At 39.7% G+C, this 14,980-nt stretch overlaps 1 protein-coding gene across 1 annotated transcript in view; it reads left to right on the top strand.

The window, feature by feature from the left end:
* Positions 1–1,091: 1,091 nt before the first annotated feature.
* Positions 1,092–14,980, top strand: part of LOC149233385 (uncharacterized) — a 33,514-nt gene continuing 19,625 nt past the window's right edge. Inside the window, exon 1 of the mRNA XM_089382176.1 lies at positions 1,092–1,201. Within this exon, the coding sequence (XP_089238302.1) occupies positions 1,092–1,201 (110 nt within the window). The remainder of the gene's footprint in view (positions 1,202–14,980) is intronic.

The following is a 14,980-nucleotide window of genomic DNA, read 5'->3' as shown; positions in this document are numbered from 1 at the left end:
TTCACAGAAGTTCTCCACCAGAAACTGCTCAAAAACAAGTCAATTCAGGATCAATTCAGAGGCTCCACTAGCTGCCTGCGTTGAAATGCAGAGGCTACACTGGCTAGTTGCATTGCAACGCAGGTGGAAGCACTACCAGGGTGCGCTGAGCAGGAAATGACAAATGGCAGGGTCCTTTGTGCGAGGTGTAAAGATTGTGGAAGCTTCCAGAATCTTCCTCCACAACACTTGCCTTGATGAGTTCGACTAAGTGATGAGTAAGAGGCTCTTAGTCTCCAAGTGGAAACAAGAACTGACAGAGGGAGAGGACACTAGTCAGATCTCAAGCTGACTCATCCTCTCTCCAAACATCTATATATGGATCTCTCCTCCATGAGATCCAAGAGGCTGGAATTTTGTTATTGCAAAGAATTGCTGTTGGTTTGAGATTGGAATCATTGGGTGCTTAATGATTTGAAGGGAGGTGAAGAAAGGATTTCATTCGTTGGGAGGTAGATGCTGGATTGGAACTCTCTTGGTTGTATCTCCTCCTGAACCTTGTTATTCATCAATAAAGCTATCCTGGTTTCTCCTATATACTGATGTATCTTTGATGTATGATTGCATTAGTATGTTTAGTTTATTTCTAATCCTGAACTAGTTATGAATATGAATCTATGTCTTTGTGTAGTGTTCTCTCCTTGTGATCTTGTAGGAAACCATTGAAGCTGGGCGAGCGAGAAGGCAAGTAGCTGGGAACTCTCAAAGAGAAGAGAAACCGGATCGAGGGACAAACGGAAGACACCGGTTAGTCCATCCATCTCTCTTCATTCTTAATTCATAAAGGAAGAATACTCGAATAGTTGTTTCTGTTTGTTGCTAAGGCACTATCACACCTTAGGTGGATAGGATCGTCCTGCATAGGCATTTTTCCCCACAACACTTATGTGCTGTAGTCCCAAATCATTGCTTATGTGCCAAATGCTGTAATGGAAGATGTATTATTACATGGATGTGTAGAAGGCAAAAGAGGAAAGTGGATTGCCAAGATCCAAGAATATGATTTGGACATAAAACCCACAAAGTTGGTAAAAGGACAAGGATTGGAAAAAATGTTAACAGAATCAAACTTTCAGGCGTTGGGAATTAACTTGTTGGCACCTGTAAATGAAAAAGCAGTTGAAGAAAGTGAAGGAGAGCAAGATCCAGGAATGAAGATCAGGTATAAATTTTTGTGTTCAGAATGGTATACGCATATAATTCATTATTTGTGCTTTCTTTATTATCCTCAATCCTTGGATAGAACAAAGTATAGGGCGCTAAAGATCAAGGCACAACCATACGTGATTGTGGAAGGCAGATTGTACTGGAGGGATCTAGCTGGAATTTTAATGCTATGCTTAATGGAAGATGAATTTACAAAAACAATCAATGATTATCATGAAGGGTTTTGTGGAGGACATTATAGTTGGAAAGTAACTGCATGTAAGATTCTTCAGGCAGGATTTTATTGGCCTACTTTATTTGGTGATACATATAAGTTTGTTAGAAGTTGTCAGAAATGTCAGCTTTTTGCTGATAGAAAGAGATTAGCTCCTTTACCTTTGATTCCAGTTTTCGTAGATGAGCCATTTAGGCAATGGGGATTGGATTTTGTTGGAGAAATTAATCCACCTTCAAGCATACAACACTGGTGGGTTCTCACAGCAATAGATTACTACACCAAATGGGTAGAGGAAATTCCTACTAAGAGAGCAAATGAACAGATAGTAATGAAGTTCCTGGAAGAAAATATTTTCAGCAGATTTGGATGTCCCATTAAAATTATAATAGACAATGCTCAAGTCTTCAATTCAAGTAAGTTCATTGCTTTTTGTCACAAGTACAATGTTATTTTTTCCTATTCAATAGCTTACCATCCTCAAGGAAATGGATTAGCTGAATCTACTAATAAAACTTTGATGAAGATCCTTAAGAAAACCATTGCAAAAAATCAAAGAGATTGGGATTCTAAGTTAAAGTTTTCTCTGTGGGCTACTAGAGTAACTACAAGAATATCTACAGGGAAATCACCTTTTGAATTAGTATATGCAACTCAGGCTTTGTTTCCAAGTCAACTTGTGAATCTAGTAATTAAAATGATTCAGGAAGCAAAAGAAGAACCAAATGCGTTGGTAAGAAGAATGAACAAAATGGTGGAGCTAAGCGAGAACGGGGACAAGGTAAGAGACAACTTGATTATTTATGAATCCAACATGAAAAATATTTTTGACAAGAAAGCCAAGGATGTTAGAAAATTATATATTATGGAGCAATGGAACACATAATATATTGCAGAAATATAAACACATAAAACGCACAAAACAAGAGAGACACAGATATACGTGGTTCACCCAGTTTGGGCTACGTCCACCCCGAACAGCCAGTCCTTCCTTTTTATTATCCAGCAAAATGAAGAGACACAACCTACAGCAAATCCGCTGTAATATCCTCTGTTTTCTCTCACAGTCTCACCTATCTGTTTCTTGCTCACAGAATACACATCTATCACACAGCCTCAAATACAATACCCTCATACAAAGAGAGGGGTTGCCTTCTAGGGCAAAAAAACCCTAAACTAAACATAAGTTCTACCATCAGATCATCCGCCTAATGAACGGCCCAGATTGACTAGAAATTACTATACTTTTACAAGGCAATTTCACAGCTGTTTTTAGCTTCGGGGGCGCTGGGCTCCCAAAGGTCGCAGCCGCCCCCCCTGGACCCCCCCTGCAGCGAATATTTTAAGGGCAGCATTGCCGCCCCCATTTCAAACTGGGGTCCTATGTGGCAATACCTTTGAATATAGAAGATAATCAGGCTCCACACCCAACACTCTCCCACTTGGAGATTGATTGTATTAACTCCACCGCTACTCCATTTGCTGGATAATGACTCCTCTTTGGACCTGGCTGTTTCTCATCTTCATCGTCATCCTTGAAGACCAACTAAAACTGAGCATATTCTCAGTTTCTCCCTCGTTACAACTTTTGTTAGCATATCTGCAGGATTCTGGCTAGTGTGTATCTTTTCCAGCTTCAACTCTCCATCTTCCAACACTGATCGTATGAAATGGTACTTGAGTTGTATGTGTTTAGTCCTGGAATGAAATGTTGAGTTCTTTGCAAGATGAATGGCACTTTGGCTATCACTGTATAACATGCCCATATCATGCTCCTTACCCAATTCACCCATAAACCTTTGTAACCAAATCATTTCTTTACTAGCCTCTGTAGCAGCAACATACTCTGCTTCTGTTGTTGAAAGTGCAACAACACTTTAGATTTTTGAAACCCAACTGACAGTTGTTCCTCCAATAGTAAATACATATCCAGTAGTGCTCCTCCTGTTATCTTTGTCACCTACCATATCTGCATCAACATATCCTTGTAGGCAGATGTTTGAACCACCAAAGCATAATGCTTGATTTGTGGTACCTTTCAAATATCTGAGAATCCATTTCACTGCCATCCAATGTTCCTTTCCTAATTGTTCATGTATCTGCTTACAACTCCCACTGCATGTGCAATATCAGGCCTTGTGTAGACCATTGCATACATTAAGCTTCCAACTTCTGATGCATATGGAACTTTAGACATATAATCCATGTCTTCTTGAGTCTTTGGGCACATTTCCTTGCTAAGTTTGACATGGCTAGCAAAAGGTGTACTAACTGGTTTTGCATTGTGCATGTTAAATCTTTTCAACACCTTTTGTATGTATTGATTCTGAGACAATGTTAATTTACGATTTTTTCTGTCTCTAGTTATTCTCATACCAAGGATTTGTTTTGCAGCTCCCAAATCCTTCATTGCAAATGGATTTTCCAATTTTCTTTTGAGCACATTTATTTCCTGCATGTTAGATCCTGCAACAAGCATGTCATCTACATACAATAACAATATAATATAGCTGCCATCATTTTTCTTTTTCAAATAAACACAATGATCAAAGTGACATCTAGTATAACCTTGTTCAGACATAAACTTGTCAAATTTTAGATACCACTACCTTGGATCCTATTTTAAGCCATACAAGCTCTTCTTCAACCTGCACACTAGTTTCTCCTTCCCTTTCACCTTATATCCTTGTGGATGCTGCATATATATCTCTTCCTCCAAATCCCCATGGAGAAAAGTTGTCTTTACATCTAACTGCTCAAGATGCAAATCTTCAGCTGCTACAAGACTTAAAATAGTTTTGATTGAAGTCATTTTAACAACAGGAGAAAATATTTCATCAAAATCAATACCTTTCTTCTGTGCAAACCCCTTCACCACAAGTCTAGCTTTATACCTTTGTTTTCCTCCATCTTCTTCCTTCAGCCTGTAAACTCATTTATTCTTCAATGTAGTTTTTCCTACAGGCAACCTAACTAAATCCCAAGTCTGGTTATGCATTAAGGAGTCCATCTCTTCTTCCATGGCTACCTTCCACTTCTTCCTGCTTTCAACCTGCATTGCTTCTTCATAACATTCGGGTTCACCGGAATCAGTCAACTACAAATAATATAATGAAGGAGAGTATTGTTCAGGGGGTCTAGTTATCCTGATAGATCTTCTAACACCACTTTCAGGTGTTTGGGGTGCCTGTTGTTGTTGTGGTGGTTGCTGTTGTTGTGGCTGTTGATTATTATTATTTTCAGGCACCTTTACTTTTTTAGTGATTTCATCAAGAACTGCGTATTCCTTGTTTTCCTTTTCCTGTTTCTTTTCCTGCAACTGATTCTTATACAAGACCTTTTCATTGAATATTACATCTTTGCTCCTAATGATTTTGTGATTTTCATAATCATATAAGCGATAACCAAAATCATTAACACCATATCCAATAAAGGTACATTTCTTCGACTTTGCCTCAAGCTTTGTTCTATTTTCTTTATCAATATGGACAAAGGCCTCACAACCTAAAGGCTTTAAAATAGAGTAGTTTACCTTTTTACCTATACATGCTTCCTCTGGAACACCACCATCCAAGGAACTTGAAGGCCCTTTGTTTATTAGATAAACAGCAGTACCTACAGCATCTGCCCAAAACTGTAAAGGCAATCCTGCATGCAATCTCATGCACCTTGCACGCTCCATGATTGTTCTGTTCATCCTTTCTGACACACCATTTTCTTGTGGTGTTCTTGGAACTGTCTTCTCTCTGCGAATTCCATGCTCTGAACAGTACCTATCAAACTCTTTGCTGCAATATTCACCTCCATTGTCTAATCTAAGACACTTCAATTTCTTTCCTGTCTCAATCTCAACCAAAGCTTTCCATTTCTTGAAAGTATCAAATACATCAGATTTCTTCTTAATACAATAAATCCAAGTTTTTCTAGTTGCATCATCAATAAAAGTAACATAATAACGAGAGCCACTGAGAGATGATACCTTAGCAGGTCCCCATACGTCTGTATGCACAAGCTCTAATTTTTCGTTCTTCTTTTCTTTCCCAACTCTGAGAAATCTGACTCTCTTCTGTTTTCCATAAATGCAATTCTCACAGAAGTCCAAATCAACATTCTTCAAACCCGGCAACAAATTCCTTGAGTGAAGAATCTTCATCCCCTTTTCACTCATGTGTCCGAGCCTATGATGCCATAATGCTGCATCTGCTCCTTTGGAAGTTAAAGCATTAACAGAGTTAGAAATACCATTGCATAAATACAATGTACCAACCTTTTCACCTTTTGCTATTACCAGGGCTCCTTTAGTGACCTTCCAAGCTTTATCTGTGAAAGTTGTCACACAACCTTCACCGCCTAACTGCCCTGTTGAAAGCAGATTTTTCTTTAGATCTGGAACATGCCTTACCTCCTTTAATAGCCATTGGTTTCCATTCTGCTGTTTTACAAGAACCTTACCCATTCCAACGATTTTACAGGGTTTATCATCACCCAGACGAACTTGTCCAAAATCTCCTTGAACATAGTCATGAAAGTATTTCTTATCAGGTGTGGCATGGAATGAAGCCCCTGAATCTACCACCCAGGAATCAGTAATATTTTCGAAAGAAAGAATCAAAGCATCTTGTAACACCTCACCTGTCACATTTGCTTCATGATTGTTTTCTTACTGTGCATCTCCTTCTTTTCCCTTCCTTGATCTACAGTCTTTCTTTAGGTGTCCTTTCTTTCCACATTTCCAGCACACTATCCCCGATCTGGACTTGGATCTGCCTTTCCTTGATTTACTGCGATATCCTGAGCTCTTTCCTCTTTCCATTTTTCTTACTCTAGACTCTGCACTCAAAGCATTTCTCGATGTCTCACCGCAGCTTTTCCATCGCATTTCCTTGCTAAGGATAGCACCGACAACATCATCAAACTTTAAAGTACTAGATCCAGAAACGGAGTTACTAATGGCCATTACCAAACCATTCCAACTTTCTGGTAATGAGCACAAGAATAACAGAGCTCTAACTTCATTGTCAAAGTTTACCCCTACAGTTTTTAACTGACTTGTAACTGTATTAAAATCATTTAAATGGTTTGCAACAGATCCACCTTCCGACATATTCATATTAAATAACCGTTTCATAAGAAATACCTTGTTTGAGGCTGAGGGTTTTTCATATAGTTTCGACAACTTCTGCATCAAAACCTTTGTCGTGGTTTCCTTCGAAATGTTGAAGACGACTGAGGCAGCAAGGCACAACCATATTGTTCCGAGTGCCTTTCTATCGAGAAGGTTCCATTCTTCGTCTTTCATACCCGTCAGCATCTTTGTTTTTCCGCCCAATGGTAGGTATAGATCTTTCTGATATAGATAATCTTCCATCTGCATCTTCCACAGCAAGAAGTTTTGGCCGTTAAATTTCTCGACCCTAAACTTACCATCTTCTGCCATTGCTCCCACTCGAACCAGGAACCCTTCTTTCCTGCGAGTTTATCAGCCAAATAGACCTTCGGCTCTGATACCAGTTGTTAGAAAATTATATATTACGGAGAAATGGAACACATAAAATATTGCAGAAATATAAACACATAAAACGCACAAAACAAGAGAGACATAGATATACGTGGTTCACCCAGTTTGGGCTACGTCCACCCCGAACAGCCAGTCCTTCCTTTCTATTATCCAGCAAAATGAAGAGACACAACCTACAACAAATCCTTTGTAATATCCTCTGTTTTCTCTCACAGTCTCACCTCTTTGTTTCTCGCTCACAGAATACACATCTATCACACAGTCTCAAATACAATACCCTCATACAAAGAGAGGGGTTGCCTTCTAGGGTAAAAAAACCCTAAACTAAACATAAGTTCTACCGTCAGATCATCCGCCTAATGAACAGCCCAGATTGACTAGAAATTACTATACTTTTACAAGGCAATTTTACAGCTGTTTTTAGCTTCGGGGGCGCTGCCCCCGAAACCCCCCGCCAAGGGGGGGCTCCCAAAGGTCGCAGCCGCCCCCCCTGGACCCCCCTGCAGCGAATATTTTAAGGGCGGCATTTCCGCCCCCATTTCGAACTGGGGTCCTATGTGGCGATACCTTTGAATATAAAAGATAATCAGGCTCCACACCCAACAAAGGAAATTGATTTTAAAGTTGCAGATCTAGTATTGAGATGGGATACCAGAAGAGAGGATAAGGGTAAGCATGGGAAGTTTGACCCTCTCTGGTATGGTCCTTTTAGAATTTCTAAAGTGAGATCCAACAATACCTTCATCCTTGAGAATCTTGATGGTGAAACTCTATAGCTACCTGTTAATGGGAAATACTTAAAGCACTACTTCCAATTCTAAAGAATAAGCATTATTTCATTGTAAATATCAGAGTGAAATCAGTGTACAAATGCCATAGCATTTCAGTTTATGCGAAGCAATATATGAATCCACAACTGAGGTGAAGGCACTAATATATGGTTCTTAATGCTTATGTGGCAAAATCACTATCCCCAAGTGGAGCCAGATGTTGTAACATGCATTTTTTATTGTTTATAACATTCATTTTTTATTCAAGAATCTTTTGAAAATACATAAAAAAAAAAGATAAAGCAAAAGGAAGAAGCAATAATGGTATATCAGAAGCCAATGGTTATATGGGTGTACAAGTATATATATATATATATATATATATATATATATATATATATATATATATATATATATATATATATATATATATATATATATATATATATATATATATATATATATATCGCAAAGCATAACTGTAGCAGATTTACAAAGGAAACATGTGTTAAAGTGATTAACACCGGACCTGAAATATATATATTATGTTTTAAAATTCAGCGGGTCCGTAAAGTGGCAAATGCATATGCATTGGTTCATTCAACGATTGTTGATGGTGATTTGAAATGACGGACCCGAAAGGTATATACATCATGGTTTAAACTCTCGTCAGGTCCACCACACCACAGAGCTTCGAATGTTAAGAACCACCGATTGCGACTTGATATGGCGGACCTATATATATATATCTATATATATCTATATATATATATATATATCCTATTGTAAAGTTTTGGCGGGTCCGCTATATCGTTTCATATACATTATGATTACGCATTTTTAATATATTTCTATTATAAAGGGATTATATAAGCGCTAATTGTGATATTGATAAGCCAGACCTGATATAATATATATTGTGTTTTATAATTGCGGCGAGTTCGCCAAGCCTTTATGCATATGGGTTGTTTCTACCCATTTCGATTGCGATGGCTAGACACGATATTATATATGCTACATTTTATTCTACTGTCGGGTCCGCCATATCGCATATTATTAATATTTGGGCTGTTACACTGTTTATAAGTGTCGATTGTGATTTATAAGGGGAAGTAAACGCAACACTGAACAGGTGGATCCGATAAGCTTATTGTTAGTTCCTTTTTAGTTCTGCTCTGCCTCTTTTGCGTTGATTTTGTTGTGTGAACAGAAAAATCAGTGTTAAAGCCAGATTTAAAGAAGAGGGAAGTTGGTCGAATTTCTTGCTATTCTGGCCAATTGAAATGTGCCTGATACATGCGTAAGCTAGGTTATGCACAAGTTAAACATAGTTTGTACGATTAAAGAAAATTAATTATCATTGAGGCACATACAGAGGAATTCAGTAGCAGATTAACAAAGCCAAAAGGCCAGCAGTTATTGTCATTGTTCAGTGGTTTTTTGTTTTATGTTCTTTGAGGTGTCTTTAAACCTCTGTAAAATTTTGTAATAGTTTTAATTCATATAGTTAGAGAAATAGTTAAATAATCTGGGTAGTTGCAGAGATCAACAACCATTCTACAATGTATAAAAAAGGGAAAATTTACTAAGAGAGGGTTGGAATTTTGGAGAACTCAGAGACTAGGCCACTGTATTCCTGATATCATCGTTGATTAATGAAAGAATCAAAGGTTTCCATGAGTTGTTACATAAATTTTTGTAAGTTTTTCTGTCATGTGTCATGCTATGTTTTCTTCTTTTCAAGTATAGTAATGATGCTGCAGGTTAAGATTCCTTAAAATAACGCTCCTATATTTGAATTCCTCACTTCCTTTCTGAGTTATAGCTAATATTTTCTGTTGAAAGATCAGCATATTGTCTATGACTCATTTCTCATTATCATAATTCCTCTAAGTTAGAAATAGTAGTTCCTGTGAAAGATCAACATATTATCTTTAGCTTCTCCTTCAAATTTTCTTCATTCATCATTTATATCAAGCAACAAATGGCATTGTGAGATGTTTTGGTCATACATGTATTAAGAGTTAAAGACAAAGTTTCTAGGTCCTTCATTTGAGAACACAAAAAATAGTAAGGGACACACTAAATAATATTTATTAACGTCTTAAGCACAATTTCCCTACAGCCAGGAAATTGGTTTCTTAAGTAACAATAGGCCCTGTGATCTCGGCATAGCCTTTGATAAACTTTATGTAATATCCCATATGTCCTAGGGTAGCGCGTAGTTGTTTCACACTCCTAGGCGCCTCCAAGTTCAATATCACAATGATCTTCACAGGATCTACCATCAGTCCCTATCTGCAAACCACATGATCTAGAAGGGTCCCAATAGGAACAAAAAACAACCACTTCTTCAGATTGAGTGTGATATGGTATCTTCAATAGGTATCCAACATTAGGATCAAGCTTGCTACATGGCATTTCCCCAGCCAAAACACAGTCCAATCATCAAAGTATACTTCTAAGAACTTATGAATAAACTCCTTAAACGTAGCGCCCCCATTAGCATCCGCGAGGATTCTACTTCTTTCAAACTCAGGTACATATCATTGCAATATCTTATCAGACACCATTTTGTATAGATGCCCAGCAATGATAGAGGAATCTGCTGTGTGCACCACTAGTTCCTTCTTCTACTTGATAGTGTATCCTTCCGGGGTAGTTCTTGTCGTTAGGAAGTGTATTATATCCTCAAAATGACCATCCACAATGCCCCGTGCAAATAGTTGCACATTAAGCAATCCTTCCTCCAAATTAGTGGGCTCTTCCCCTATTTCGATGCACGACAGATGGTCTAGTCCCTCGTTCAATCGTCAAGGCTTCACAATAACTTCAAAATCATACTCCTTGAACAATAACAACCATCTACAAATTCTCCACTCCAACACACGCTTATTGACCAAGTACTTCAACGCGGAATGATCTGTGTACATCTTAAAATGGCCTCCCAGCAAGTAGTGTCTAAACTTCTGGATCGCATATACCATAGCTAAAACTTTGTGCTTGATGGTGGAATAGTTGTTCTTCGCCTTGGATAACCTTCTTCTTGCAAACATGATAGGGTGGTCTAGGTCTTCTCCACCAACCTGTGTCAGCACTGCTCCCAGTGCTATACATGATGTGTCGAGATGTACATGAAACACCTTATTCCAGTTCAAGAAGACTAGGATTGGCGTAGTGAAGATCTTTTCTTTCAATACATTGAGTCTCTTCTTACAATCTTTGTTCCAGCAAAACATGACATCCTTCTTCAACAATTTATTCATAGACGCGGTGATTTGGGCATAGCCTTTGATAAACTTTATGTAGTATCCCATATGTCCTAGGGTAGCGCGTAGCTGTTTCACACTCCTGGGTGCCTCCAAATTCAATATCACAGTGATCTTCATGGGATCTACCATCAGTCCCTGTTTGCAAACCACATGACCCAGCAGGGTCCCAAAAGGAACACAAAACAAGCACTTCTTCAAATTGAGCGCGATATGGTATCTTCAATAGGTATCCAGCATCAGGCACAAGTTTGCTACATGGTGTTTCACCAGCCCAAACATGGTCCAATCATCAAAGTATACTTTCAGGAACTTATGAATAAATTCCTTAAACGCAGAAACGACTACGCACGAGAAGATCCCATGTGCATTTTTCAATCCAAACGGCATTACAGTGTACTGAAAACAACTCCACCCAGTCGTGAAGGTTGTCTTGCTCCTATCTTCCAACGCAATTTTGATCTGGTGGTACCTAGAGAACCTATCAGTGAAGGAATATGCTTCCTAGCCACCTACGTTGTCCAACACTTCATCAGCGAACAGAGTCGGGAAAGGATCATGTACGCAAGCATCATTCATCTTTCTGAGATCCACTCATATCCTTATTTCATCCTTCTGCTTTTTCTCTTGTACCACCATTGGGCTTACCCAGTCAGATTCCTCCATAGGCTCAATAATGCCTGTCGCGAGCATTTTGTCTAGCTCTAAGCGGACCTTTTCCTTATACTTCGGATTGAGACGGTAAGGCCTTTTCTTAACCGGTTTTGCGTCGGGGTTCAATGTGATCTTCATAACACCTAGGTCCCCAATTATCCCTTTTAGATTCGTAAAATTGGTAGGAAACAAATCCTAGTATTTGCGAAGCAATTCAGCTACCTTAACCACCGTCACGTCATCCCAATAGTCTCCAATCTTCACGAATTTGGGCTCTGCCTCCGTACCAATGTTTATTTGTTTCATTTTTAGTGTCGAAGTTATATTCAGATTCTCAACATACGGTCCTTCAACCTCGCGGTAACCTTCTGTTTTATGGATGTTAATCTTTCACAGATCCTCATCCTCTTCTTCAACAGTTACGTTATAACACTCTAGCACAAGACTCAACTAAGTAGCCCATTCAGGCTGAATTAGGTCTAAAGAATCCTGCAGTATCCTAAAGATTTTTGCTTTCACCTCTTGTAGTGCTTCATCAATACTGTCAAACCCGTCTTCAAAACTGAATGTCATCATGAATCCATTGTGCAGAATATCCCATTCACCTATCTCATGGTGGAGCTATGTTTCTACATACCAGTTCATCGGGACAATATACAGGGTATGACAGAACAAGTGCACCCATTCAGGTTGGAGCTTCTCTCCATAAGCTTGAGCCCATTTGTCCAAGTGTGCACATGGATCATCCTACCCATCATACTTGTCTGTCATTCGCATCCTCAGATTCCCAAAGCGAGTTCTCATCATTCTCCTACATTCGCGCCAATCATTGAAGCTTCCATTGTGCGTACCCCGCCACCTTGTGGGTGTAGCGCGTAGTGCCCAGTCCAACGCCCAGAAGCGCTGCTTTTCTAGTACCTCCCTCTCAAACGCATGCAGAAACATATCTACATCATTCAGGCCATCATAAATAGGTAGCTTTCTTTCCTCTGACGACACACAGTGCAGTGACCAAGTCATCATGTTACAGCTCAGCGTGGTTATTTCGTGTAACTCATTCTGCCAATGCTTTAGTTCTTCATCAGAGTCTGAGGTGCATGAACTCTCGCGATCCTAGGTAATTCATCCATCCGCTATTGGATTCACCCAATCTTGGTCTCACGTTTTTATCTTATAGATACAGTCCAAATCATCATCTCTCTCATAATCGTGAATTGGCTCAGTATAGTGTCATCATTCAGTAGGATTTAAGGGTACAATTATGCATAACAATTTCTTCTAAAATATCATCTTTCATTTCTTTAGATTGATTACCCCATTCATATCAGTAGCCCAATCAATTCCAAGGAGTGTAGGGTAGGGGTTGTTTTTGTCCACTATCTCTATTACTTCAAAGTCAGCCAACGTGCTCACACCTTCAATATCCATGGTCACCCACTACAACCACCCCATGGGGATGATCTTCTGCTGATTCACCATCCTTAGTTGAATCAGAGACCATTGTAGCGAGGGTATTCCCATCCGTTCCCAAGTCTGTTTTCATAGGATGTTTGCATCTGACCACAGGTCCAAGATAACTTAATCCATCTCATACTCTCCTATCTGTGCAGTAAGTCTCATCACCCGTCCCATCCTTGTTTTATACTTACCAAGCTTTCATACTACGCGCGACTTAGTATGAGTGTTTCTGGCGCATCTATTTATGAGATCCTAAAACCCCTTCACAGCCTTGCTATCACGCAATAGCTTCATGCAGGTCTCCAAGAAGGTTGTAAGCATAGAAGGGTCCACCTCCTGATCAGGCTTATCTTTGCTTCCTGAGGTGGAGGCCTCAGTGAAGCTCTTCTTTGCTTCCATGAAGGTTTCTCATGCATGCTCGAAATCAAACTTGGCCTCCTTCATCAAAGCTTTGCGCACCCATGTAATGTCTTCGGGTTGTTTCCCTTATCATCTCCTATTGTGATTCCACTTCTGAGCACTATATTTACATTTGGATCCTCTTCGTGTGGCTCTAACCTCATCATCTACAGGTTTTGAGTCAGCTACGGTGATAGCACCCCTTTGTCATGTATCCTTACTATTAGCATAGGGTATTCTTCCATTTCATGATCAAACAAAGCGCAATACTTGCACGACGGATGTGTTGGGTTAGTACAATTGCAAGAATAATGTCCTGGTCCTCCGCAATTGTAGCAAATCAACTGTCCCCGACCTCTACCAGGTCCTCCTCCACCTTGACCTCGTCCGCGCCCCTGAAATCATGTCTGCACCATCCTTAGGGCCTGAACCCAATAGGTGCGAGTTCTATCCATCAAATTCATAACTCCTGCAATTACGCTTATCATGCCCTACTGACCTACAAAAGTTGAAAAAAAGTTGTTGTTGTGTTTGTACAAGCTTTCGCAATAGATGATAGTTATCCATGGCATGTTTTCATGCACCAAAATGCAGGCCCCGTGCTTGGTCCTTCTTGAGCTTCTGGCCTCAAAGGCAGTGGTCCTCCTCTTGTAAGGTAGTTCACAAAGATCATAAAATGGTCTTTGTCATGCCCTTGACTCTTGCATTTCGGACCCCATACCTCTTCACACACCTCTGGTCGGACCATTCTGTTCTGCTCCAGACTTTGCATCTCAAGGCAAATATTTTTCAACTACGCATGGATCTGTTGAACCCCCATATTTGGATCTTGCATCGGAGTTTCATGCAGTCTCATTGCAATCTCCAAAGCCTCTGCTCAAGTCGTTATCTTTTGTTTTAACAACAAAACCCTCAAGTGTGGCAGTAGCAAAGCCATAAACCATTCACGATGTTGTCCGTCTGTTAAATTCATATTGGCTTCGCAGATATTACACTTCAATCTCTGATCTAATTCCCAAGGTTTCTCGCCTGGCTGCATCATGGTTTCCTTGAACCCCACAATAGACTGTGCTTCAGATTTAGGCCTGTTGAATTCTTTGTTGAGCATTGTCTGGATGTCTGCCACTCTAGCATTTGGGTTATCATTAGAGTACTTGATGTACCAGGTTAGTGCGTGATCCTGTAAAGCACTAAACAGGGTTTCCTTCCTTATGTTATCATTTGTAATGCCTTTTGCTTCCCTTACAACTCTTACAATGAACTAGAATTGGTCTGGGTCCTCATTCCCCAAGCCTTTGAAAAAAGGCAGCTTCATTGAATTCACCATACTGAACTACTGTGGAAGTGGAAGTGGTACGGGTGAAGTCGTAAGCGATGGTGGTGAAGTTTGAGGTGGTGTGGGTGGAGCTGGTATTCGTAGGAATCCTTGCCTTATTAACTGAATAGCACTTTGTGGAGAAACCTGCGCTATTCCCTCTTCGTCACCTCGCGG

The sequence above is a fragment of the Pinus tabuliformis genome, chromosome J (assembly GCF_031772625.1).
Source record: "Pinus tabuliformis cultivar Carrire ecotype Pingquan chromosome J, CPIR1, whole genome shotgun sequence".
NCBI lineage: Eukaryota > Viridiplantae > Streptophyta > Pinopsida > Pinales > Pinaceae > Pinus > Pinus tabuliformis.
This window is presented reverse-complemented; position numbering and strand designations above follow the sequence as displayed.